This window comes from Gasterosteus aculeatus, chromosome 14 (assembly GCF_964276395.1).
Source record: "Gasterosteus aculeatus chromosome 14, fGasAcu3.hap1.1, whole genome shotgun sequence".
Classification (NCBI taxonomy): Eukaryota; Metazoa; Chordata; class Actinopteri; order Perciformes; family Gasterosteidae; genus Gasterosteus; species Gasterosteus aculeatus.
Window position 1 is genome coordinate 690,910 of NC_135702.1, and position 27,878 is coordinate 718,787.

Consider the following 27,878-nt stretch of genomic DNA (forward strand, 5'->3'; position numbering starts at 1 on the left):
TCACTCAAAGATATGAAAATGCAGTTTTTGTAACGCGTAACATATAGATACAGAAGCCATTCTCCCCTCTGTCAACGCTCGAGAGTCCGGCTCAAAGCAACAAGACTCCGCTCCGGGTTTTACGAGCCTCCCCCTCCGCCGCAGTGGGAGGAAGTTGGACCCGCAAAGCAAGCAGTGGCGCTGTGCTACAAATATATATATACACACATATATGTATATATATACACACATATATATGTATTTATGTCTACAGATATACATCTATATACACAGAAAATACGCTACGGTAGAGGCAGTTGATCTGAAACAAACATGTGCCACATCGGAGCTGGAAAGCGGGCAGATTAACCGGAAGCGGAGCGGACGGGAGTTTCGCTCCGGGGAGGCAGCGGGCGGAGGACAGCTACTTATCCGGAACACGAGCTCTCCAGCGCGGATACCCCGGCCAGCCACGAGTCGCTAGATTCTCGACCTGCGGCGCCGTGTTTTTTTTGGTGTTGTGGTTATTGTTGTTTTTTTAAACACAACAACGCTTTAAACGTCTTGTCTTCAATATTCAACACGAGTAGAAGAGTTTTAACGAGATAAACGGACCTCGCCCCCCCCACCACCACCACCACCACCACCCCTCCTCCACCGACATCAGCGTCACCATCAGCCCGACCGCCAGTCGCTCTCTGCTGGGTCTCCAGACGAGGAGGGACCACCACCACGCCGCCGTGCTCCCGGGGCGACTCAGCGAGCGGACTAAGGATTATCGCCCGCCGGGACACACTTCGCTTCTGACGCCGTTTATGTGTTGATCTTTCGGGGTCTCTCTCGCGGAAAACCCGCTGCAAGACTTCCCCAAAATAACGAGCCCGACCCGCAGCCGTTAGCTCATTAACTAAATCCCGAATCGAGCCGTTAAGTCGGCTAAGCTAGCCGGGGCTGTTAGCTGCCGGCATCCGGGGCTTTTATCACAACACATCGGCCGAAGTGGAAGCCCCCGAGCGGGATCGGGTGTATCGATTAGTCACGGTTATTCGGTAGTTAGCCTAACTGGCTAGCAGGTTGTGCTAACTAGCTTTGGTGGCTAACTAGCAAAAACGAACCCAAAAAAATATCGATACCCACGCGACCCCCCCGAACCCCCCCCTCCTCCCGACGAGCGGATTAGCTTCGGCGGATTTGCCTCGCGGTTAATCGATTACACCCGTTAGCTGCAGCTAACGCACTTACGGTGGTTAATGACGTCTTTCGGGGTGTTTTACTCTAACGCGGGTGATTGATTGACACCGGAAGCAGCGACGGACGCAACAGTCCGGGCTCATCTCTGATCCGGAACGTCAGCATTTCTCTATCGATTGTTCGGGACCGTGAGGAGGAGGAGGGGGGGGGGCACCACCTCGATGATCAGAACCTCCACCTGCCGCCCCCCACCGTAAGCTCCCCGGGAAGCAGCGCGCGTGTGCTCCGTGTCTCACCCGCACCTCCCGCTCACCGACAGACAGGTGTTTACACCGCACGCGGGGTGGGGGGGTAAATAGACCTGCACGTGTCGGTTTTTTTGCGTGTGTGTGTGTGGTGAGGGGGGGGGGGGCACATTTCCAGGAGAGTCCCCCAGAGACGGCTGGTCTCCTGGCGAGACATCGCTTCATTTACTGGATTTTATCTCCTGTATTTATATATTGTATCTCATGGGATTACCCGCCCGCTGACCCAGCGCCCCCCGGGCCCTTCATCCCATGCCCCCCCCCTCTTCTGTCACAATGACGGTACTTTGAGGGCGGCGTGAGGCAGAGAGACAAGCCGGAGACAACGACCCTCTCCCCCGTCGATGGTCCGCTCACAGTCGGCCCCCCCGCCCCGCCTGTCGCCCGGTGGAGGACCCCGCTGTGCTTTTAATCCCCTGAAGCCGTAGAAGAAGAAGAAGGAGGAGGAGGAGGAGGAGGCCCGGTTGGTCGGATCGATCGGTCGCAGCAGGGCGGGAAGATGGCGGACCTGGAGGCGGTGCTGGCCGACGTCAGCTACCTGATGGCGATGGAGAAGAGCAAGTCGACCCCCGCGGCCCGCGCGAGCAAGAAGATCATCCTGCCGGAGCCCAGGTGAGCCCCTCCCTTCCCCCCTTTGTACGAGCGGTGACTGTGTGCGCGCGTAGCGGATCGATCCGTGCACGCCGTGTGCGGAGGCGCGCTTCCTCCTGCCCCCCAACCCCCCCCCCCGACTGAATATACGTCCTCTTCAGTTTGTGTTCACTAAAGAATCATTGCTGCCACTTCACGTGCACGCGCGGGCTTCATCGGCATGTTCTCACGCACACACACCAACCCCCCCCCCCCCCCCCCCCACAGATCAATAACCCGCCTTCTTTATCATGGTTCCATGTAACGACCCCCCCCCCCTTGATGCTGAACCCCTCATACACACATGGGTGTTTGAGAACCCAGCGTGGACCCCCCCCCCCCCATGTCACACCCTTTTGTCCCTGCAGCGCGTGTGTGTGTGTGTGTGTGTGTGTGTGTGTGTGTGTGTGTGTGTGTGTGTGTGTTCTGCAGCGTGCAGCTTGATTGAAGAGGATGTGGTTAAACATTTGGTTACTAACAGGTTTGCTTTACATGGGGGGGTCCGACACATTTGGGTTTCAGTCAAATGATCACCTTTGTGTGCGTGTGCGTGTTTGCGTGTGCTCTCCCCCTCGCTGTGTTTCCTTCTCCTTCCTGTTTATTAATCTCTTACCGACTCCTCCACACGCAGCGGCTCCACCTCTAAAGTGCTGATGTGGGTGGAACCTGCCTTTTTGGGGGGGGGCAGCGGTTCCCGGTTCCTCTGAGCCGTGAAGTCCGGCTGGTGGAAGATGAGTCCTGTGGCTGTAAGCTGTCAGTAGTAAAGAGTTGACTAACTAGTAACTAGTAACCGCCTTCCTCTGTTGGCGCATTGATCCGTGCGTTAGCCACGTTAGCGTAGCCCCCCCCCCCCCCTCTTGGTGTCCTCGTGTCTGGCTGCTGTGTTCGATGGGACCAGTTCTTTCTCTGTGCACAACCTAAAGTATGTTTGTGACCTCTGACCCCTGGAAGGCCTGCTGGTCCGTGTGTCACTGGACACGAGTCACACTTCCTGTGTGTAGTTACTCTGTGAATCGGTCCTTCGCTCCCAGCCCGCCTCACTCATCTGGAGACATCGCTGTTAGCCACGAGCTAACCCACCCTCTCACCTGACTCAGCAGAGCTTCTGCAGCCTTTTTTATGTGTGACCTGAAGTCCAACCGCCATGTGTACATCTGTACAAGCGTGTATATATTATATATACATTTTATATTCTAAGCACGTGTAAACAAAGACGAGAACGAGGTCACTGATGATGAAGATGAAGATGAGGTCGTTTTACCATAATCAGAATATTAGCTGCTTCCTGTGAACATCAATGAAATGTTTGTTTTATTGAGCACGTAAACAAGCTTATTAGGAGTATTGTTCTTTTCAGAATAAGAGCACAGAACCTATCTGGTGAAAGTAATGGTAGTCATTGTTTAACTGCTCAATTAATAGTTAATGAAATGATGCTTAGTGTTAAAACATGTTAAATCATTCTAACACCTGAACAAATAGTAGAGCTTCTCTACTAAACCTGTGTTCATTCCCCAAACACCAGCTGGTAGATTATGGGTTACTATTATTGATCAGTGTCCATCTCCTCACATCATTGATTACCACCTCCTCTGAGTAGTCAGCACTCAAGGGGCGTTTTAGCTCACGTTTTCTCTCCGAGGCTTTAATTTAGTGCCGCAGCTAACGATTATTTTGATAATCGATTTATCAGACGATTTTTTTTTTATTTAATGGGATAATAATAAAAAATGGCATTAAGAAAAAGCGTTTTATTCTAAAACAGAACTGACAGTACTGAACATAATATGAACATAGTAATTCATTAGGATTCTGTAGCAACTCGTCCTGCTGTTGAACACTTCTAAGTAATAAATATATATAATAAATGCAGTAGAGGCTGGTTTAATGGATCAGCCCCCCTCCTCATCTAGGACCCCATCGTCTGAGGTGCTGAGTCATCATGTGGTGCCCCCCCCCATGTTGACACACCTTTGCACCGTGTTTAACGTGAAACGCTTGCACACCGCGGACGTCGTCATGTGACCCTCAACCGCTGCTGCTGTTCCTGCAGCGTTTCCGTAGCAACACACGAGAAGTCATGTTTCTACACACGCTGTTTAGTGGAGATGTGTGAAAAGCTTCTGCAGAAAACTCGTCTTCCTGTTCGTCTCACACGCGGTGCGCTCGGCGTGCACGTGTTCACCGGTAGTGCACGTGAGAGGCCCTTCTTGAGATGGCGAGCTGCTGCCACATTCTCAGCAGAGAAGGTCGGAGGCGAGACGGCGAGAATTTGCTCCAATTCGCACTGGAGGGCGTTTGCCGGGGGGGGTCACACGGGGGAGAGGCGGAGTCCAGAGACGTGTGGCGTTCCACAGAGTCACAGATTCTCAGAACGCGATGTCCACTCGCACCTTCGGTGGGAGAATTTTCAAACACTGCAGAAACACACCTTCCCAGAATGCACCTCTTCTGCTTTTTAACTGATAATACCGAATGCCGAAGGGACATTTTTGGTGATTCTGTAAACAGGACTTGAGTTGTGTGGTGTTCGAGGACACTCTGTAAACGCCACGTTTGTTCCTGTGACTGTAAATGAAAACGCTGGTGCTTATTATTTGATGAATGGAATCCTTTGACTAAAGGAGATAGTGAAGTGGCGACAGAGCTGTCCTCGGATCAGTTTACTCATATGTGATATCTGAGTTATCACAAGCATTATTTCCACTAGTGAAACACTCGCGAGAATATGAGCCGATCAAAGTTCTAGTTGTTGATGTCACTTCAATAGCAAAAGATATAAATATTGTTTCTCAGAATGTTTCATGTTATTTGAAGGACTTTTTAACAGCAGTGTAAAACTGGTACTTTAACATGTACCCAGAAGTAGTAGTACTGCAGTTTCTGCGTATTTATAAGGAACTAGGAACTACTGTGCAGCTATTATTAGTTGTTAATAAATAATATTTCTGATTGATGTGGTCATTAGCTGGTTATTAATCATAATCAAGTTATCATAGTTTCACTGTAGGTCTCTTTTCCTCGATTTGACATCACACGTCATTTAGCTGAAGCTTTTATCCAAAGTACAACAAGTGCATTTAACCAGAAGGACACAAACTCCCAACAAGGAACAAGAAAGTGCAATTTCAGTACAACTCACTGTAGATAAGAACCATTATGAGTCCAATGTAAGTGCTACAGTTAGTTAGTGTGTTAGTGGAGGTAGAGTCTGAAGAGGTGTGTCTTTAGTCTGAAGATGTGAAGGCTCTCTGTGGTCCTGATGTCTTCAGAGACCTCCTTCCACCATTTAGGAGCAGGACAGCAAAGAGTGGAGATCTAGTCGAGTGTTTTGCTCTCAGTGAGGAGGAACAAGCAGTTTATCACATGCAGAGCGGAGAGGTCAGAGGTCGGGATGTCGGGTTGGACCAGGTCCTGGATGGAAGCTGGACCCCATCCATTCACAGCATGGTACCTTAGCACCATGTTTAGAACTGGATGAGCCACCGGTACCAGTGAAGAGAGCGGAGGAGTGGAGAAGTGAGGGAGAACTTAGGAAGGTTGAAGACCACTGGAGCTGCTGCATTCTGGATGAGCTGCAGAGGCTGAATGGTGGTAGCAGGAGACCTGCAGGAGAGAGTTACAGTAGTCCAGGAGGGCAGGTCTTAGCTTTTCTCTATGAAGCAATAGTATTTAATTATACACACACACATGTATATATTTATTTATTTATTCATTCTACTGTGTAGAGTTGATTCGCTGTGCTGAAGCCGTATCACCATGGTTACGAGGCCCTCCGTGTGTCACGAAAGTCGTAATACTTGTGTGGAGGTAATAAAGGTAGCGTGTGAATGTAATGTCGGCTGCTGTTTCCGAGAATGAAGAAAGAAACAAAACACATGAAAATATTTCTACTTGCTGCTCCTTTAACAAACCCCTGAAACCTGACAGCTGGTGCATTCAGGCGCCGAGCAGCAGCTGGAAAAACCAGTTTCAGAGTGGGGTAAGTTCCTCAGGTGAAGAGAGCGACGTGCGTGCAGAGGGGCGGACGAGGCGATGGAAGCGCTTGTTTTGTTGTGCCTGAGCTGGCGGACACAAAGCCGCTCACTGTCTCCCTCACAGGGGGACAAATACAGAAGTTAAATATGTTAAAGTAGCGATTAGAGAGAGCTAGCCACGTTAGCACCACTGCTAACAGCTACAGTGCCAATCAAAATGATTCAACCCCCCATTGCACATTAGGTTTATTGGCAAAATATACAATTTCTCAGCTGTTTGCAATAAACACAGAATTACACAATAATTGTTTTAGTTTAATGAAACTAATATTACAAAGGTTTTATCCAAATTCAACACAAAATGCTACTTTTAATGACTTTACTGCAGTCTCAAAATGATTCACCCCCTCATCCCCTCATGCCGAGCATCTTCAGTACTTAGAGCACCTTTGGCTGTGATGACCTGCTGCAAACGTGATGCACAGCCAGACAGCAGCTTCTGACAGCGTTCCTGAGGAATCTGAGCCCGTTCCTCGAGGTCTCCAGTTCACTAATATTCTTTAGTGTGTGTTATGCAACCGCCTTCTTCAAATCCCACCGGAGATCTTCGACGGGGTATAAGTCAGGCGACTGTGACGGCCACTCTAGAATCTTCCATTTTTTCTATTGAAACCAAGCCGTGGTGGACTTTGTGGTGTGCTTGGGATCATTGTCCTGTTGGAAGGTCCAATGACGCCCAAGTCTCAGCTTCATCACAGACGGCAGATTTCCTGATATTTGAGTCCATCGTGGCCTCCACACGCTGCAGGTTTCCAGAGCATCACTGATGCTTCACTGTAGGCAGCATATGCTTCATTCTTCTTCCTCCAGACAGAGCGCTGATCCACAGGCCCGAATAGTTCCAGTTTGGTCTCATCGCTCCACAGAACAGAATTCCAAAACATCGGTGGCTTATTTATGTGGTTTTCAGCACTTTTCTTGTGCTGTTGGGTCAGTAGAGGTGTGCGTCTTGGAGTCCGGGCGTGGAACCCTTCAGTGTTCAGTACGCGCCTTACTGTGCAAACTGAAACCTCAGTGCCTGCTGCCACCAAGTCTTGCTGCAGGTGTCTTGCTGCAGGTGTCTCGCTGCAGGTGTCTCGCTGCAGGTGTTCTGCAGTCACTCGAGGGTTTTTGACCAGTTGCCTCCTCAGGAATCTGGTGGCAGCCGCTGACAGCTTCCTCTTTCTGCCACGTCCAGGTCGCGTAGCCACTGGTCCTTCAACTTTCAACTTGCCAACTATGCTTCCAACTGTATTTCTAGGGACATCAGTGCTTTTGCCATCTTTGTGTATCCTTTTCCTTGTTTGTGCAACGATCTCTTCCCTGAACGTTTTGGTCAATTCTTTTGACTTGAGCATATTTCTAACATGCAATCAAACGTCACTCTGAACAAACCCGGATCAGACCAGGTGTTTATGTGTTCTATCTCAAGCACACCTGAACTAATGAAGCCCTTGTTAGTTGCACCAGGTGTGCTTGATACGGGGAGTTGAATCATTTCAAAGGTGCTCTGCTAAGTACTGAAGATGCTCGTCATGAAGGGGTGAATCATTTTGAGACTGCAGTAAATTCATTAAAGTCATGCACTGGACCTGGGGTGACAGGGAACGCCCCCCCCCCCCCCCCCCCCCATCCAGGCACCGTATCATCATTCAAACTCGCCTACACATGCTAACCCCTACACGAGTCTTCCTCCAGCTCTATTTTTATTATTATTTACCTTTTCTCGTTCTTGCCTGTCACTGTAAAGCGTCTTTGGCTTCCCAGAAAAGCGCTATAAAAATAAAAGTAGTATTATTATAAAGTGAACCTCCGTTCGTTAGCTGTTAGCTGCTAGCGTGACTGGCGCCTCCTGTCGATCTGAACCCTGATCACATGATCGGACACTAGAAAGACGGCTGCTACCATCGCTGATTCCACTGAATGTTTGAGTAAAGCTTTATTTACACTCGGATGGCTAACGGTACACGGGGTGGGGGGTCGGGGGTCGATACCAGTATGGCTCCCTGGAGAAACGTCCCGGTGAGGTCAGGAAACAAACCATGCATGGTCGGATGCAGGCGAGGGACCACAATGCACTGCACTCTCCCGTTGGCTGTGGTTACATAACTCCGCCTCCATTACATCTGCCTCAGCAGGAACCAGCTGTTACCTCCACAACAACAAGATGAGCACTATTACAAAGAGCCACGAGCTAACACTGGCCTCCATCTGGAAATAAAAGAACTCCCAGAAGCCACTGCTGCAATGACGGAGCAGCGGCCTGATGGTGGGAGACTCTGACCACGATCTTGGATTGATTTTATATACTTTGTTTCACTTACTACACCGACCAGGAAGCCTGTACATGATGCTCTGTGTGAACAAAGTACGTTCTTCTTCTAACATACTTCTATCGGAGCAAACACATCTTCTATTTTATTTGACGATGACTTCAGTCATTAAAAGTGTGTGTGAGCGAGAGACACTTTTACCACCTGCAACATTACAGTAACCAACACAAAGATTACTCCAATAATAGTGTAACAGTATAATATATTATAGTACTGTCAAATATATTGCAACGCAAGTAAATGTAAAAAAAAATTTAAAAAGGTATACTCGTAGCAGTATTTCTACACTGTGTTCTTGCTGCTTTCACATTGCTCAGTTTTGAGTAAATGTTTCACGTACTACTAGTATCAATAATGATAAAAATCCATAATTGATAGACTCCGGATTTGTATTTATAAACGTGTGTACCACAGAGCTGAGGTTTAGCAGTACATGTACCTGAAGGAGTACTCAAATAGTACTGAGTGTATTAACTTCTTGTAGTTTCCTTCAGCGTCGACCTCTGACCCCACGGCTTAAATATTTAACGTATTAACAGGAAGTCCCCGTAACCTCTGGGTCAGAGTCCCGGAGCCGACTAACGCCTAACGCACCTCGCGCCTGCTGTCTTTATTTCCTTTATGAAGAGACCACACATGCTCAGAGACGCCGACGCACTTCCTGTGTCTCAATATGCAGGAAATAAGAAGAAGAAGAAGTCAAAGTCATGGTTTGTTCCAGGAAAGTCACACAATTTGTTTCAGACTCCTTGTGTTTGGATCAGATCACAGATCAGATCACAGATCACAGATCACAGATCAGATCACAGATCACAGCACAGATCCCAGATCATAGATCTCAGATCATAGAGATCAGATCATAGATCATATGATCGGATCACGGATCAGACTCTATAGTCTATGCGTCCTTCCTGCGAAACCCTGGCGCCCTGCAGCCGATGACACCACATGCACCCCCCCCCTCCTCCAGAGGTCGTCTGCTCCCACAAGCTGAAGTGTGACGCCGTTGCCCACGGAAGTTTTTATTCGTGGGTGTGAGCGCTCACAACGAGGTCACCGCGTCATTGGCTGTTTTTAGAAAGACGTTCGAGAACTTGATGAGCGGAACATGTCTGTCTGTGCGCTCAACATGAGCTTCCCCCAGCTAACCGTAGCTTCCTGCCGCTAACCTTAGCTATCATCCGCTTCCTTCCACTAATACTAGCTTTCATTCGCTAACCTTGGCTATCATCAGCTTCCTTCCACTAATACTAGCTTTCATTCGCTAACCTTGGCTATCATCCGCTTCCTTCCACTAATACTAGCTTTCATTCGCTAACCTTGGCTATCATCAGCTTCCTTCCACTAATACTAGCTTTCATTCGCTAACCTTGGCTATCATCCGCTTCCTTCCACTAATACTAGCTTTCATTCGCTAACCTTGGCTATCATCAGCTTCCTTCCACTAATACTAGCTTTCATTCGCTAACCTTGGCTATCATCCGCTTCCTTCCACTAATACTAGCTTTCATTCGCTAACCTTGGCTATCATCAGCTTCCTTCCACTAATACTAGCTTTCATTCGCTAACCTTGGCTATCATCTGCTTCCTTCCACTAATACTAGCTTTCATTCGCTAACCTTAGCTATCATCCGCTTCCTTCCACTAATACTAGCTTTCATTCGCTAACCTTAGCTATCATCCGCTTCCTTCCACTAATACTAGCTTTCATTCGCTAACCTTAGCTATCATCCGCTTCCTTCCACTAATACTAGCTTTCATTCGCTAACCTTAGCTATCATCCGCTTCCTTCCACTAATACTAGCTTTCATTCGCTAACCTTAGCTATCATCCGCTTCCTTACACTAATACTAGCTTTCATTCGCTAACCTTAGCTATCATCCGCTTCCTTACACTAATACTAGCTTTCATTCGCTAACCTTAGCTATCATCCGCTTCCTTACACTAATACTAGCTTTCATTCGCTAACCTTAGCTATCATCCGCTTCCTTACACTAATACTAGCTTTCATTCGCTAACCTTTGCTATATTCGCTTCCTTACACTAAAACTAGCTTTCATTCGCTAACCTTAGCTATCATCCGCTTCCTTCCGCTAACCTTAGCTATCATCCGCTAACCTTAGCTATCATCCGCTTACTTTGACTGACTGTAGCTCAAGGTAACTTCCCTGACCTTAGCTTTCATTAGCTTCCCCTGCTAACCTTAGCTTTCATTAGCTTCCCTCCAACATTCAGCTGCTGATGATTCAGCGGCAGCCTCCTCTGAAAGAGGAAGTTTTAGCTTCTATAAATAGATGAATATGTAAACTGTAATGTTTGAAGTTGTATTCTAGATCACGGTGAGCTATATGACGCATATAAATCTATTGAGGCCCAATATGTTGCAGTTAAGCAGTCTGTCTGAAACACACATCGTTCCCACTGAGCTGTGTTTGGTGATGATAAATATTAGCAGCCGTGGATACTCTGACTAATGTCAAACATCCTTTAAATAAACTGGACTTCCTTCCTGGTTCAACTAAGTTGCTGCAGAGTGAAGCCGAAGCTTCACGCGTTAAAGCGCCATTCTGTGCAGTGACCACCAGGGGCGACTCCTCATAGGCGTCTGTTAGGAAAGAACTCTACTTGCTTGCTTTAGGGCGGGCCTACAAGCTGATTGACAGGTCTCTACCAGAGATGTATACAACGTGTTGTGGTGACTTCCTGTTCAGTGCGGTCAGGTCGCTTGTAAAACAAGAAAAAACTGAAGAGCTTGTTTTCCACTAACTGAGCACGTATAAAATATTGAGAAATGTCTTTAGTCTCATCTGTGTGATGTTTACATGAGTAGAGTCAAAGTCACAATATGCTCCAGTTAATGATGATGAACATCTGTACGAGCGTCGGTGAGACGTGATGCACATAAACCCTTTGGAGAACTTCTGATTTCCCACCGAGGAGCCCGGGGGGGTGAAGCCAGCACGAGTGCGTCATTACACGCTCCCTGGCGAGGCGTTCGCAGGTGAAGCAGGGCCTCCTCCCTCGGCGGGGCGGGGGCCCGCAGGGCGCTGGCGGAGTGTTAATGGGCCGCGTGGAGGAGGCACTAATTGATTCATGGTTCTTGACTGTGTGGTTAACAGCCCCCCCCCCGTCGGGGGACAGGGAGAGGCACAAGCCGAGGCCGGGATCACTCGCGGGAGCAGCCTGAGCTGGAAGCCAACCATATAAATGTGTGTGTACATGTGTGTGTTTGTGTAGTGACCCACGCCTTTTGTCCACAGCATCCGCAGCGTGATGCAGAAGTACCTGGAGGAGAGAGACGAACTGACTTTTGACAAAATCTTCAATCAGAAAATCGGTGAGTGGACGTTTTTCTCGTCACATTTTAGGAGACATGATCGTAGAGGAACACCCCGCCAAAATAAAACCATATTTTTGCAGACATTCTTAACAGAACTATTCATTTTTCCTCTGGACACATGCCTGCACATCGGCTGGATGTATTCATAACCAATGTTTGTGGATCCATTCGTGTTCCCCAGAGGATGAACCGTGCAGGCTTTGACATTTGTGATATTTATATTTACTAAGTCAAATGTCTCAACAGATGTTGGATGTTTCATCATTCTATGTTCCCCATAGGATGAATAATTATGTTTCATCTGAGCCGGTCCATTAGATGAACATTTAGTCAAACTCAAAATCTATCTGGAGTCGATATATCTCAACAAGTGCTTTATGTTAGAGATGTTTGGCACCGAAGCTCCGCCTTCAATATTTAGATCAGAAAGCATTTACTCCACTTCTGATATCTTCTGTGTCTCTCGCTCTGTCTTTGAGGTTTTGAGGTTTTGATTTTGCCGTTTTGTCCGTCGCCATCTTGTTTTCTTTTTGCAGCCAACAGTGACCATATTTGGAGACCTGTCAATCACTGATCAACATGGAGACATGTCTTTAAAGTAAAATAATAAGAGATGTCACTTTATGTAAAAGGATGGAATGCACTTATTGTAAGTCGCTTTGGATAAAAGCGTCATCTAAAGGACATGTAATGGAGGAGGTTCAGTGTGCACGTTTCGTAAATGCTACGCTAGCTGTGATGCTAACCACTGAGGGGGCAGTCTCGTCCTGTGCACATTTTAATGGTAAATATAGCTGTTTGCATGCGGCCCGTTTGAGCGCCGTCCGACTGTACAAACCGCACTGCGTGTGTTGAGCCGCTAACGGGGAGGAAAGCGGAGACCTGAAAGCGGAGCTGGCTGTTACTGACCCAGCATCACCCCCCTCCCTTGTTGCAGTTCCTCACAGCTGATTCGATTGCGGCTTTACAGATGTTGAAGCTCTTCTTTAGTTCTCCTAAAGTGCTTTTTGTCCATGAGCTCAATGAGCCGTCTTTGGGCGTCATGACAACCAGGTTGCATTATAAATAACAGCACGTCTTTAGTGACAGAAAGCTCCGTGTGACCGCTCCCTGTTGTCATTCTTCATCCCTCCCTTCTTCCTTCTTTCTCCCCCTTTTGGCATTCTCCCTCTCCGTCTGTCAGACTTCTGGAATGGATGATGGAGAGTTCTGCGTTGCCTGGCAACTGCCGGGGGGTTGCCATGGGAACCTGGGCCAGAACTGCTGCACTTGCTCGTCAACGGGGAGAAATGAAATTGATTAAAGTGGGGAATAAAAGAGGTGATAGAGAGAGAGATTTTTTTCCCCCCCGGCATCCCAGAATGCAGCGTTCTTTCCTCCCGGAGGCTGAGGCGCGTTTGTCAACACGGCGTCCACCCCTCTGGTTGTCCTCCTGTCTGTCCTGCTCTAAACCGTCGGGGCAAACAATACCAGCAGCAGGGAGGTGTACTGCGTCTACCTCCAGATGTTATGCCAGGTCGCCAACTGCAGTCTTTGTAGCAGGAGAGTCAATGTTTGTTTAGTATACGTCTCTGGTAGAGACCTGTCAATCACTGTGTAGCCCCGCCCTAAAGCGTCCCCTGCGTCATGGTCTGTGTGACTCTACATGGACCATAACTCACTAAATGAACATCATGTGTGTTGAAGAAGACTTGAGACTAGAGACTGAGACCATGAACATCTACAGATGGTGTGTGGTTCTGAGGGCTCTGGGGGTCTTCACCTCTCCCGGGTTCCTCTGGTCGCTGTGGCGTTGCTTGGTGGAGTTTAACGTGCTTGATTCGTGGTCACATGTCGTCTCACGTGGATCAGGGGTGACGTCAGCGTCATCGAGGAGCTCCGAGTTGCTTTGGAGGATCTGATGAAAGTGAAGTGTTTATTTGTTGTGAAAGTGACACGTAGAATACATGATGTGTTCAAAGACTATGGGAAAGACGGGACTGAGGATAATGATCATTTCCCTCCAGCTTCGCTGATTGTTGAAAGAACTGTTTAATCGGTGTTCATTTGGTTCACATGACGGTCCTCAATATGTCTGAGATGCTGTCAGCTCGGGGATGATGACGATGATGATGACGATGATGATGATGATGATGATGATGACGATGACGATGACGATCTCTTCACGATAATCTTTAAATAATAATAACTCCATAACGTCCACTCAGCCGCCTCCGATGCTTGTTGAGCTTCTTCCGCGTTGCTGCTTTAGCAAAATAGAGGAAGACATCCGGCCCGTCGGTGTGAACCGGAGCACAAACAGGCCCGGGGGGGGGGGGGGGGGGGTCTGCGCCTCACGCTGCTCTCCACACTTTCATCTCCACATCTTCATTTTTTCATTTATAACGCGATGATCTTTTCTGCACGTGACGTGCTAAAGATCCGTTGGAACGTCGGCGGTTTGAAGCTAAAGATGTTTAATAGATAAACTGAGATTATCGGAGACGCTCAAAGAAAACAAGCGTATACAATCGTTTGTCAGAAATATCAGAAAGTAAAACTTCATGCTGTGAGACTGCAGAGCAAGGAGGACACACACACACACACACACACACACAGTAAAGGTCAGTTCATGTTTAATGCATCACAGGGAAGCCGTTGCCCTCAGTAACAAATACGACCTTTTTTCTTTTTTTTCTCCATAAATTGAATTGAAACCAAATCAAATGTTTTCCGCTGGTTTCCGTCCCTGCAGGATGAACTCAAATCATATTAGCAGAAGATTTTCCAAATAGCTGCAGATGATCGTCCTGCCGACTGATTCTTTTAATCATATGTGTGTGTGTGTGTGTGTGTGTGTGTGTGTGTGTGTGTGTGTGTGTGTGTTGAATTAAATTAGCCAGGCCGTGTTGAAGTGTTCAGCGATTAAGGTTAATCCTCGAGTGGTGGTGATGTAACAGCTGTAGCGTGCGTGCCCCCCCCCCCTCACACCTTCCTGCTGTGGTTGTCAGCGGCGCCCATTCTACAAACAAGCGCGTCTTGTGTTAGACCGGGGGGGGGGGGGGAAATGATGCATCACGTCTGGAGCAGCGATAACGCCTGATGGGGAAGAGGAGCAGGATGGATGATGGAGGCAGAAAGGCCTCCTCCTTCTTCTTCTTCTCCTCTATAAAGTGGTTTCATATTGTGTAGTTGTGTATTTGATGTGTTGTGTACCCCGTAGCAGCTCACACAGACTCCTGATCCTCATGGAGCTCCTTAGCTTTCTATTTGTGCTAAAACCTAAAGCTAATCGGGTTAGCGCTGCGAGGGGACAGAACCGCAGTCTGTCCCCTCTGTCCTCTAGATGTCTTTGTTCCGTCCACAGTGAAGCGTGAAGTGGTGTCACACCACCAGCTGTATCTCTTTATCTCCACTGTGAACACACGCAGGCCAGGGAGGCAATTACCATGGCAACAGACCCCCCCCCTCGTCTTCTTCAGATAATGTTTCAGTGTGGTGAGATTTTCATCCATTGTTGGTGGGTTTGAGTCGTGTGCGTGTGTGTGTGTGTGTGTGTGTGTGTGTGTGTGTGTGTGTGTTGGCTGTGACAACCTCAGTAAATTATATATATATAATTTATATAAATGATTTGAATATCTTAAAACTCGTCACCGTCTGAAGGGTTCATCCTCTGGGGACTCTGGAAGTGTGACCATGTTGTTTAGTGTTGGCGTGTTGCGTGTCCTCACAGGCCTCACCCACCCTCCCACCCTCTCCCACCCTCTCCCCCCCCCCCCCCCCCCCCCCCCCCCCATACAGGCTTTCTCCTCTTCAAGGACTTCTGTATGACTGAGATTGACGAGGCCGTTCCTCAGCTCAAATTCTACGAGGAGGTGAGTGGATCAGACAGTGTCGCTCAGTGTGGCGTCGTGTGACTGTGTGTGACCGTGTGTGTGTGTGACCGTGTGTGTGTGTGTGTGTGTGTGTGTGTGACCATGTGTGTGTGTGATCTCAGATTAAGGACTACGAGAAGCTGGACTCGGAGGACGAGCGGCTGAGCCGCAGCCGGCAGATCTACGACGGATACATCATGAAGGAGCTGCTGTCCTGCTCCCACGTAAGGACGCACAACGCACACACACAGCGCACGCACACACACACACAGACACACACTTTACTGCTCTATGGTTTATGTGTCTCAGCCCTTTTCTAAGAAAGCCGTGGACCACGTGCAGAGCCACCTGACGAAGAAGCAGGTTCCCCCGACCCTCTTCCAGGTGACGACACACACGCTATCTACACAACGTGCGCACAACAACCACCCGCTGAATGGGATCCAATCCCAGCAGACCAGCAGACCACTGACGGCTGACGGATAATTAAAATATCAGAGACTTCACACCCGCGACACGTCTGAGGGTGTGAAGTACACACACAGAGACACACACACACACACACACAGCAGCCGTGGCCTCTTTTATCTACACCTGAACTTGAAGGTCTGTGGGTTGTTGGGAGAAACTGGAGCTCCAGGGTGGTGCTCTACTGTGGAGACGTGATTTCACTGCTCTGTGATTTAAAGCTTTAGTTCAGAACGACTAAAGACGCGCAAGCAGACACACACACACACACACACACGACCAGATGGCGACCTTTGACCTGAGATCTGAGAGGTGAAATGACTGATCAACGCATCGACGCAACGATCACAGATTACAGCTTCAGTTCCTCGTGTAGAACATCGTACAATCTGACCCAGAAGGTCCTTTTCCACCAAACATCTGGAGAGAAACAAGTTCAATCAAAAAGGTGGTTTCCCCTCTAAGGCGTCCTGCCACCGCCCCCAGTGGGGGGCTCCGAGTCTCTGGGACCCGGTCTGGCCCCGTCCCCTCTGGGACCCGGTCTGGCCCCGTCCCCTCTGGGACCCGGTCTGACCCCGTCCCCTCTGGGACCCGGTCTGACCCCGTCCCCTGTGTCTCGCTTCCCCTCAGCCGTACATCATGGAGATCTGCGACAGCCTGAGAGGGAAGATCTTCCAGAAGTTCATCGAGAGGTGAGGAGCGCGGAGAGGGAGGAAGAGGCGGAGCTTCACCTCTGTAACGCCCCCTTTGACCCCCCGCGTGTTTTTCTTCTTCCCCTTTCAGCGACAAGTTCACTCGCTTCTGCCAGTGGAAGAACGTGGAGCTGAACATCCACGTGAGTAGGAGGGACGGGGGGTGAACAGGAAGTGACATGTTTCCATGCTAGAGGGTTTCCTTCGGTCCGACCCTCAGACGCTTCTATTTGTTATTTTACACGCATAACACACGCGTGTGTGATGTCACTCTGCTCCGCCCCTCCTCAGCTCACCATGAACGACTTCAGCGTTCACCGGATCATCGGCCGCGGCGGCTTCGGGGAGGTGTACGGCTGCAGGAAGGCCGACACGGGAAAGATGTAAGGCCAATAAACGAACGAACGAACGAACAAATGAACGAACGAACGAACGAACGAACGAACAAATGAACGAACGAACGAACGAACGAACGAACAAATGAACGAACGAATGAACGAACGAATGAACGAACGAACGAACGAACGAACGAACGAACGAACGGGAGGAAATGACGCCGGCGCTGACGCCCCTCAGGTACGCCATGAAGTGTCTGGACAAGAAGAGGATCAAGATGAAGCAGGGCGAGACGCTGGCGCTCAACGAGAGGATCATGCTGTCGTTAGTCAGCACCGGGGTGAGACTAACGTCTGCACGGCGCTGGGATACCATGTACTTCAAGTACATGGAGCTCATACTTCCTGTGTACTTGGACCACAGCAGAGTATCTGGTACTGATCTGCTTCTCTTTAGGACTGCCCGTTCATCGTGTGCATGACCTACGCCTTCCACACCCCCGACAAGCTCTGCTTCATCCTGGACCTCATGAACGGTAGGCTGACCCCCGACCCCCGACCCCCCCCCCCCCCGACCCCCCCCCCCCACCTCCTCATCATCACCTCATCACACGGCTCCAGCTGTTCTATAAATACACCTCCTGTCCATCATCCATCGATTCATGGGGTGCTGTGAGGTCACACTGTGTGTGTGTGTGTGTGTGTGTGTGTGTGTGTGTGTGTGTGTGTCCAGGTGGCGACCTGCACTACCACTTGTCTCAGCACGGCGTCTTCAGCGAGAAGGAGATGCGTTTCTACGCCGCAGAGATCATCCTCGGTCTGGAGCACATGCACAACCGCTTCGTGGTCTACAGAGACCTCAAGGTGGGCTCTCCGGTTCCACGAGTGTGCGTCTGTGTCAAGTCCTCCTAGTTCTCCTCTGGTCTTCTTCTAGTCCTGCGCTGATCCTCCTTTAGTCCTATGGTCCCCTTCTGGTTCTCCAATAGTCCTCTAGTCCACTTGTTCTCTCCTGGTCTGTTTCTGATCCTCCTCTAGTCCCCCCCAGTCCTCTGGTTCTGCCCTGGTCCTCCTCTGGCCCCCCTGTAGTCCTCTGGTCCCCTGGTCTTCCTCTAGTCCTCTGGTCCCCCTGTAGTCCTCTGGTCCCCTGGTCTTCCTCTAGTCCTCTGGCCCCCCTGTAGTCCTCTGGTCTTCCTGTCTTCCTCTAGTCCCCTGGTCTTCCTCTAGTCCTCTGGTCCCCCTGTAGTCCTCTGGTCCCCTGGTCTTCCTCTGGTCCCCCTGTAGTCCTCTGGTCTTCCTGTCTTCCTCTAGTCCCCTGGTCTTCCTCTGGTCCCCCTGTAGTCCTCTGGTCTTCCTGTCTTCCTCTGGTCCTCTGGTCCCCCTGTAGTCCTCTGGTCTTCCTGTCTTCCTCTGGTCCCCTGGTCTTCCTCTAGTCCTCTGGTCCCCCGTAGTCCTCTGGTCTTCCTGTCTTCCTCTGGTCCCCTGGTCTTCCTCTAGTCCTCTTCCCCCCCTGTAGTCCTCTGGTCCCCTGGTCTTCCTCTAGTCCTCTGGCCCCCCTGTAGTCCTCTGGTCTTCCTGTCTTCCTCTGGTCCCCTGGTCTTCCTCTAGTCCCCTGGCCCCCCTGTAGTCCTCTGGTCTTCCTGTCTTCCTCTGGTCCCCTGGTCTTCCTCTAGTCCTCTGGCCCCCCTCTAGTCCTCTGGTCCCCCGTAGTCCTCTGGTCTTCCTGTCTTCCTCTGGTCCCCTGGTCTTCCTCTAGTCCTCTTCCCCCCCTGTAGTCCTCTGGTCCCCTGGTCTTCCTCTAGTCCTCTGGCCCCCCTGTAGTCCTCTGGTCTTCCTGTCTTCCTCTGGTCCCCTGGTCTTCCTCTAGTCCCCTGGCCCCCCTGTAGTCCTCTGGTCTTCCTGTCTTCCTCTGGTCCCCTGGTCTTCCTCTAGTCCTCTGGCCCCCCTCTAGTCCTCTGGCCCCCCTGTAGTCCTCTGGTCTTCCTGTCTTCCTCTGGTCCCCTGGTCTTCCTCTAGTCCTCTGGCCCCCCTGTAGTCCTCTGGTCTTCCTGTCTTCCTCCGTCCCCTCTTGTTTGGACTGGTTTCCATATCAACAGACATATTTCTGGGAGAGTTTTAGTGCTTCAATAAACAGAGTGGAACAATGCAGATAATACTTTGAGTGTTGAAGGGGGGCTGAGGGGCTGAGGGAGGGGGGGCCGAGGGGGGGGGTCTCAGTTTGGGCCAAACATCGGAGGAAAACCAGGACAGGAGGTTCTTTTTATTTTTTGTGTCCAGGCTGAATTCTTCTGCTGTGTAACGGAAACTAGAACTTAAGTTGTGAAACATTCACTTGATCTCTTCTGTCCTCCGTCAACGTCCCTCTAACTTTCTCCCCCTTCACCCCCCCCCCCCCTCCCCCCCCAGCCAGCTAATATCCTGCTGGATGAACACGGTCATGTTCGTATCTCTGACCTCGGCCTCGCCTGCGACTTCTCCAAGAAGAAACCTCACGCCAGCGTGTGAGTACCTCCCCCCCCCCACAGGTTACCGCTCCTAGGCTTTACAATATGTATCTGTTCAGAAAGAACAGCGATGACATCACAGCGAGGGAAGAGAGATGTCGTGTCCTACAGGATGTGAAACTTTTCCGTTGCAGGTGTTGATTCCATGACGTTAGCTGTCTAACATAAATACATCGAAGTGCCCAGAAGAACAGCGGTGGTGATAATAGTTGTTTATCGGCCTCCACAAATCTCGCGTGTGATAGGGTGACTCTGCTTTTATTTTGAAATAATGCTTTTATTTTGAAAGTAGCCACGGAAACAAACATCTGGTATTATTTCTGGAAGAAAAGAAGCAAACATTTGCATTCATCATTGACGCAGTTTATGGCCGCTATTGTTAGCCATGTTGCTACTAGTAGCCAGCGAGCTAACCTAGCTTTGTCGGCTAACGGTAGCAGACGGAGGCAAGGAGCTTTCTAAAGCAGAGAGAGCAAAGATAATAATAAGACTACAAGAGAAGCCCCGGGAGGGATGGAGGTCACATGCTGCTCCGCCCTGCTTCACCTCAGCGCCTCCAACTGTTACTACAGGAGAGGAGACGTTAATGCCGCGTGACCGGCGCTGCAGTTATTAAGCTGCTGTGCGTGCGTGTGTGTGTGTGTGTGTGTGTGTGTGTGTGTGCGTGTGTGTGTTCCAGGGGCACTCATGGCTACATGGCTCCAGAGGTCCTCCAGAAGGGGACGGCCTACGACAGCAGCGCCGACTGGTTCTCTTTAGGCTGCATGCTCTTCAAGCTCCTGCGAGGGTAACCACGCCTCCTCCTGAGAGCCCGCCTCCTCGTCTCCTGTCTCCTCGTCTCCTGTCTGCTTTTGAGCCTCCTCACTCTTTGGATCTGCTCCTCTTGTTCGCTTGCGTGTTTGATCTGAAGTTGTATGTGTAGTTTTAAGTCTCTGGACTACAGTTTGGGTTTCTGAATATTTGTTAAATTAAGTCTTTCATTTTTAATCAAAAAATGTTTAAAAATATATTAGGTCAAAATAACAAACTTCAAACAAAAGTCCAAATATGTACGTTCAAAAGATTTCATGGGGGAATAAAATGTGTTAAAGGAAAATCTGAGAAAAAATATAAGGTTAAAAAATATTTTTAATGGAAAAGTCAAAATATGTTTGGTTGGAAAATAATAAAAATAAAATAATAAAAATAAATGTTATTTTAAAAATAGTGAAATATGTTATTACCCTTCTCACTTATGTACATTTACTCGTTGATATATATTTTTCATACCTCATTCTACTGGTGTTTACACATAAATACTTTTACTGAAGCAAAGAATCTGAATGCTTTATTTTTATTAACAATAATGTCTCTCTGTCCTGTTCAGGCACAGTCCCTTCAGGCAGCACAAGACCAAAGACAAACATGAGATCGACCGCATGACGCTCACCATGGTAAGACACGCCCACACACACACATATATATATATATATATATATACACGCACACCCTGCCATGAAACATAAACATCTTATTTAATAAACTTGTATTTTTACTCTTTATTCTTGTGATTTGACACATGCAATAAGTGTGTTATTACTGTTTAGACGTTTCAGTGCCCAATAAAATACTAAGAAGCGGTAGAATAAGCAGTGCTTTAACCGTCCAGTCATCGGCAAGGACTCGACCACGTGTTCTTTAACACGCGTGATGTAAACACGGAGCCATTCAGGACGAGACACTGCAGGACGACATCACAGAGTCCTCAGAGCTGGATTTTAATACAAAAGAAAGAGTTAATGGAAAGAGGGAGGTCTACGGGGGGGGGGGGGGGGGGCTACAGCAACAGACGTGTGTGTGTGTGTGTGTCTCGGCGTGTGTGTGTGTGTGCGTGTGTTCTTTAGAAACAGCATCATCAGCACGCTTTTCTTGGCTCGTCAGTGGAACTCGTCCAAATCTCTTGAGTTCGTTGTGTTTCATCACGAGGCCGTCGACACACACACACACACACACGTGGGCTATTTGGCCTAATTGGACCTTTTAAACAGAGAGTCTGATCTTTCATATCACAATAAATCCAGATTATAATCGTAATCCGACCACTTGATCTGGTTTATCTCTGTAATGAGGGGGGGGGGGGGGTCACAGAGGGAGAGACGTGTTCACATAATCTGTCAAATCAATGGTGTTTAAACATGAATATAGATGAATTATAATCTGTAACTTCCTTACACATTATTGCATTAATAATACACATTGTTATGTAGTTGAAGAAGTGTTCTCACTCTCCTGCTCGGACCCCCAGAACGTGGAGCTGCCAGACTCCTTCACCGTGGAGCTGAAGGACCTGCTGGAGGGGCTCCTGCAGAGAGACGTCTCCAAGAGGCTGGGCTGCCAGGGCCGAGGGTACGACACACACACACACACACACACACACACTGACATGCACACACACTGACATGCACACACACACACACACGCACACGCACACACTGACATGCACACACACTGACACGCACACTGACACGCACACACACTGACACACACACGCTGACATGCACACACGCTGACACACACACACACACTGACATGCACACACACTGACATGCACACACACTGACACGCGCACACACACACACACACTGACATGCACACACGCTGACGCACACACACACACACTGACGCACACACACTGACATGCACACACACACACACACACGCACACGCACACACTGACATGCACACACACTGACACGCACACACTGACACACACACACTGACACACACACTGACACGCACACACACTGACACACACACGCTGACATGCACACACGCTGACACACACACGCTGACATGCACACACGCTGACACACACACACACACTGACATGCACACACACTGACATGCACACACACTGACACGCACACACACTGACACACACACACTGACACACACACACTGACACACACACACACACTGACATGCACACACACTGACACGCACACACACTGACACACACGCGCTGACATGCACACACGCTGACACGCACACACACTGACACACACACGCTGACATGCACACACGCTGACACACACTGACGCACACACACACACACACTGACATGCACACACGCTGACACACACACACACACACACACACACTGACATGCACACACTGACATGCACACACGCTGACATGCACACACGCAGACACACACACACACACACACACACACGCTGACATGCACACACGCTGACATGCACACACGCTGACATGCACACACGCAGACACACACACACACTGACATGCACATACGCTGACATGCACACACGCAGACACACACACACACACACACACACACACACGCTGACATGCACACACGCTGACATGCACACACGCAGACACACACACACACACACACGCTGACATGCACACACGCTGACGCACACACACACACACGCTGACGCACACACACACGCAGACACACACACACACTGGGCCCGTCGGGGGGAGTGTGGCGGTCGCGCCCCCTGCTGGTCACAGCGATGACTGACGCCTGTTTGTGTCTCAGAGCTCCGGAGGTGAAGGAGCATCAGTTCTTCAAAGGCATCGACTGGCAGCAGGTTTACCTGCAGAAGGTAAACACGCGTGTCTCCTCCTCCAGGCGTGTGTCAGCTCAGCCACTGATATAATGACACGTTCAGGCTGTTTTTAAAGGCCGTTTTGATCAGTCAGTAAATGAGAAGATTTACAGAAGTTGGTGAAGTTCTGGCTGTTTGTTTAAATCAAAGCCACAACAACAAATGTCACGTTTTTCTGTTAATAAGTTGACTGTTTGTTTTGTTATAATGAATCACCGGTCCGTTACCGACGCTGTTGCCATGGTTACGCCGTCGCTTGCGGGGCCGTGTGGCCTTGCTGTTGTAGCTCCTCCTCCCTGAAACTCTTCCCATGTCCCCCCCCCCCCCCCCTCCCTCCGCAGTACTCTCCTCCCTTGATTCCTCCCAGGGGGGAGGTGAACGCCGCCGACGCCTTCGACATCGGCTCCTTCGACGAGGAGGACACGAAGGGCATCAAGGTAACGAGGAGGAGATGAGATCTTCTCTCTTTGATGGACTGAACTGAACACAAGGCTCACTGATTCATGTGTGACTGTGTGAATCTGCAGCTGCTGGACAGCGACCAGGAGCTCTACAAGAACTTCCCTCTGGTCATATCGGAGCGCTGGCAGCAGGAAGTGGCCGAGACGGTCTACGAGGCCGTCAACTCGGACACGGACAAGAACGAGGCCCGCAAGAGGGCCAAGAACAAGCAGCTGGGCCACGAGGAGGGTGAGTCCCAGAGCTGGGGGGGCGGGGGGGTCTGAGACGACCTCTGTGTGCTGGAAGGTCATGACATCACCTGCAGCTTCCCCGATCAAGTCTGAGTTCATGTCATTTTCACTTCTGATCACTTTTAAAATGCTTGTTTTTTTTAATGGAGTCTGGTGAGGACGTGCTAGGCTACGCTAACGTGGTAGCATCCACGTCAACACAACGTCATAGTTCATTAGTTCTAATATTGTAGTTGGATACAAAATGTATTTCCTCCATTTCTGATTCAAGTCAGTGAGGAGAATCTGTGATTGGCCCTTAATATTAGTGTGTGTGTGTGTGTGTGCGCGTGTGTGTGTGTGCGTGTGTGCGTGTGCGTGTGTGCGTGTGTGTGTGTGTGTGCAGACTACGCCTTCGGGAAGGACTGCATCATGCACGGCTACATGCTGAAGCTGGGGAACCCCTTCCTCACCCAGTGGCAGCGCCGCTACTTCTACCTGTTCCCCAACCGGGTGGAGTGGAGGGGGGAGGGCGAGTCACGGGTGAGTGTCCCGAGGGGGGAGAGGACGCTCTGCTGTCTCTGTCCGTCTGGTTGAACGTTGTCTCTCTGTCTGTCCGTCCCGGCGCTGAAGGAGACGTGGCTCGCGTATTTTAAAATGCAGAGAGACGGGGTGAGTGTCCTCGAGGACCTTTGTGCTTCGTCCCAATAGATGATGAGAAAATAAAAGCCCCCCCTCCTCAAAGGCCCAGCGCGTCTCGGCTGTAAGAGGACGGCGTGGCGTTGTGGGCGTGGCCTCTGTGTAGAGCTGTAGTCCCGCTTCCGGCTGCGTAGTGAGGAGCAGCTTCCATGAGCCTCGTTGACCTCTGACCCCTGACGTCAGAGCTCTGACCCGATTAACGGCCGCGTTTTCTCCCCCAATATTCAGTAGAATCATTCGTTTTCTCTGATTTTAAACCACCGATCCGTGTCTCGATCAACAGGAGGAGGCGCTAGTAACGTTAGCAGCTAACGGCTAACTAACGTAGACACACACACACGTACACGAGGGTGAAATGTAGTACTGGGGATGAACACATGAATATAAAATGGATTATTGTTCTACTTTCATCACATTTCTTTACTTGGAACCTTTTTATTTAGTTTCATCTTCATGTGAAGGGAGAAGTGGGGAAAGTGACTTTGTCTGAGGAGACCTCAGGTGCATCTTCATCATCCTCATCTTCATCCTTTGATCCTTTTCGTTCTTCAGCAAAACCTGCTGACGATGGAGCAGATCGTCACGGTGGAGGAGACGCAGATTAAAGACAAGAAGTGCATCCTGCTGCGCATCAAAGGAGGGAAGCAGTTTGTGCTGCAGTGTGAGGTACGGCCCCCCGAGACCCCCGATGAACACGTGATCCCCCTGAGCTTCATTACCATCCTAGTGCCTGTCTGTCTGTGTCTGTCTGTGTGCGTGCGCAGAGCGACCCGGAGTTCGTGCAGTGGAAGAAGGAGCTGACGGAGGCCTTCACCGAGGCCCAGAAGCTGCTGCGCCGAGCCCCCAAAGTCATCGGCAAGGGGCGGGCCGGGGGGGTGGAGCTATCCAAGCCGCCACTCACACACCGCAACAGCAACGGCCTGTGAACGCACACGCAGACCTACACACACACGCACACACACGCACACACGCACACACACACACACACACACACACACACACTCTCACTCTCGACCAATTGCAGGTGTGCCATCCTTTTTTTGCGTCTACCATGTGACCTCGCCAGTAGACGGGGAGGAGCCAGGAGGTGTCGGCATGTGAAGCACCTCCGCATGAATGTGACGAGGACCCCCCCCCCCCCTCACCCCTCCCCCCCGATGACGAGGCGTCTTTAGCGGGGATGTTTTTTTGCAAAGAAGTAACAAAAAGGAACCGTTGCTCGTGAAGTGCCAACAGCAGACATTTACTCGAGGGGGGGGTCATCATTCCGGTGCAGGAAGCACAAGGAGCCGCAGACTCGTTCCCGATTGGCTCTCGTACAGCCGGTTGCCATGGAGACAGAGATCCCGTTGGCGGAGGTGGCAGGCGGTTGCCGTGGGAACAGCGAAGGACTCGTGTACCTGGTGATGAGTAACCACGGACAACGGTGTAACTCCTGTGTGAAGACACTTGCCGATAAGGGGGGGGGGGACTCTGAGTGTATTGAAACCCCCCCTCTGAGTATGTTCTGCTTCAGGAGGAGGGGCTTGTTGTCCTGCTGGGGGGGGCTGCGTCACTGAACACGTGGAGACCAGAAAACCTCTTTAAAGGAAGCCGCTGCCTTTCTGGGGGGCGTCAGTGTTGGAATGTAGTCCAGGGTTCCTGGTGATGAACTACATCTCCCAGAATGCCTCTGCACCAACTGAGGACCCAACCAGAATTCCCCTTAAGGACCCCGATGTGTTTTGTGTGTAGCGTCCCCCCCCCCCCCCCCAGACGATGCTGAAGCTAATTAAAGGAGAAGTCCGCCCTTAAACTCTCGATCATCTCGACGTTTGAGGCCTTTCAGGTGTTTTCATCACGAAGGTTTTTTGCATGTAGTCCTGCAACGGGGAGATTTCCCAGAATGCTTCTGGTTGAACCATTATTTCTATCTGATAATGTGCTTGATAAAACACCAGAGGGGATCTTTTTTTAATTTTTTTTTTTTTTTATATCTCCAAAATTTATTCCGCTTCCTCTCACCCGTCACAATAAAAGCATCAAATAGTTTCTTCTGCTGTCATCGAGTTTCAGGGTGGCGGTTTTCCTCAAAGTAGGATTTGACCTTTTCTCTTAAATGTTGCACACGGTTTTAAGTCGGAGATTCTTCTTTTTATTTCTCACGCAGATCTCGTCGATGCGATTTCAGGGTTTTGACGTGGCGCCGGGGGGGCGTGTCCAGAGCTGTGGTGACGTGTGACGTCTCGGAGCAGCGTTGCGATGTCTCGGTTGCTTTTTTTTTTTCTTCGTAGCCTTCAAACCAGTCGAGTAGAGAAACCGTCTTAGAGAGGAAGTCTGTCTTTTATTTTTGTAAAACAAAATGTTCTTTTTTTCGTTACGTTGTTGCACCTTTTTAGCCCAAATGTGTTACTTAATAGTTGTTAAATGTGCCAAATAACTGTTGCTGATTGAGGGGAACCAATGGGAAGCCTCCTTTTTTTATTTTATACACACACACACACACACACACACACACACACACACACCAACGTGGTGGTGGAGGGTTTATAAAAGAGAAACTGTGAGCAAACATTTTCATGGAGAGCGCCTGCGCCACGTTGCCATGGAGACGCTCCATCCTGCTCGATGTCGTCACGCACCCTCTGTCCGTTGGCGCTTCGCCGTCTCTCTGTGCGCTTTTATTTTTATTTTTTTCAGGTCACACGCGGATTCTCAAAAACAAGACAATTAAAGAAAATAATAATTAAAAGAAAATTAAAACAAGGATGGCATATAGGAGAAAAATTCAAAAGTATATATGAATATATGTGTATATGAAATGAGGAAATGCTTTAGGTTTATTTAAAAGATTTAATGTAGAGAAAAGAAAAAATGGTCGGGGTGTTTTTCTTTTTTCTTCTACGTGAGTTTTAATCGTTTCGTGACTTTGGCTCAAATCTTTGCACATAAAGACTTTAGATATTGTACCTGCGAGTTCCAGATGATTATTTTTGTTTGAATACAGGACTCTTTGCTCTTTCATATTTATTGTGTGGGTTTTTTCGGGGAGCTTAGGAAAGAAAACCCTCCGGCTCGCACACATCAAACTCACAGACGGACTCAAGTACTACTGGCAGTTCTATAATGATATTATTCAATGACTATTATGAGACGTTTGTTATATCCATGATTTTATTTTCTTTTTTTTTGGAGACTGGTAGGAAAGTTGGACTGCTTGTAAAAACAGTTCCTGAATAAAAATCCTTTTTCCGTGTCGAGTCTT

At 49.4% G+C, this 27,878-nt stretch overlaps 1 protein-coding gene across 1 annotated transcript; it reads left to right on the forward strand.

Moving 5' to 3' along the window:
- Positions 1-135: 135 nt before the first annotated feature.
- On the forward strand, positions 136-27,871 carry grk3 (G protein-coupled receptor kinase 3). Its single transcript, XM_078088613.1, has 21 exons — positions 136-2,087; positions 11,715-11,791; positions 15,575-15,648; positions 15,771-15,872; positions 15,958-16,032; positions 16,747-16,808; positions 16,900-16,951; positions 17,100-17,191; positions 17,385-17,484; positions 17,601-17,679; positions 17,877-18,007; positions 19,547-19,641; positions 20,324-20,431; positions 21,011-21,077; positions 21,929-22,029; positions 23,195-23,261; positions 23,606-23,701; positions 23,792-23,954; positions 24,342-24,478; positions 25,187-25,300; positions 25,399-27,871. The coding sequence occupies exons 1-21, from the start codon at positions 1,975-1,977 to the stop codon at positions 25,558-25,560; spliced, it is 2,067 nt and encodes a 688-aa protein (XP_077944739.1). The 5' UTR covers positions 136-1,974; the 3' UTR covers positions 25,561-27,871.
- Positions 27,872-27,878: the final 7 nt, after the last annotated feature.

Excerpts from the sequence above, each read along its gene's own strand:
- grk3 (XM_078088613.1), top strand. The coding sequence starts at position 1,975 with ATGGCGGACCTGGAGGCGGTGCTGGCCGACGTCAGCTACCTGATGGCG. Across the intron at positions 17,485-17,600 it reads TGTCGTTAGTCAGCACCGGG|GACTGCCCGTTCATCGTGTG; the intron begins GTGAGACTAACG and ends GCTTCTCTTTAG. Across the intron at positions 23,702-23,791 it reads AGGACACGAAGGGCATCAAG|CTGCTGGACAGCGACCAGGA; the intron begins GTAACGAGGAGG and ends GTGAATCTGCAG.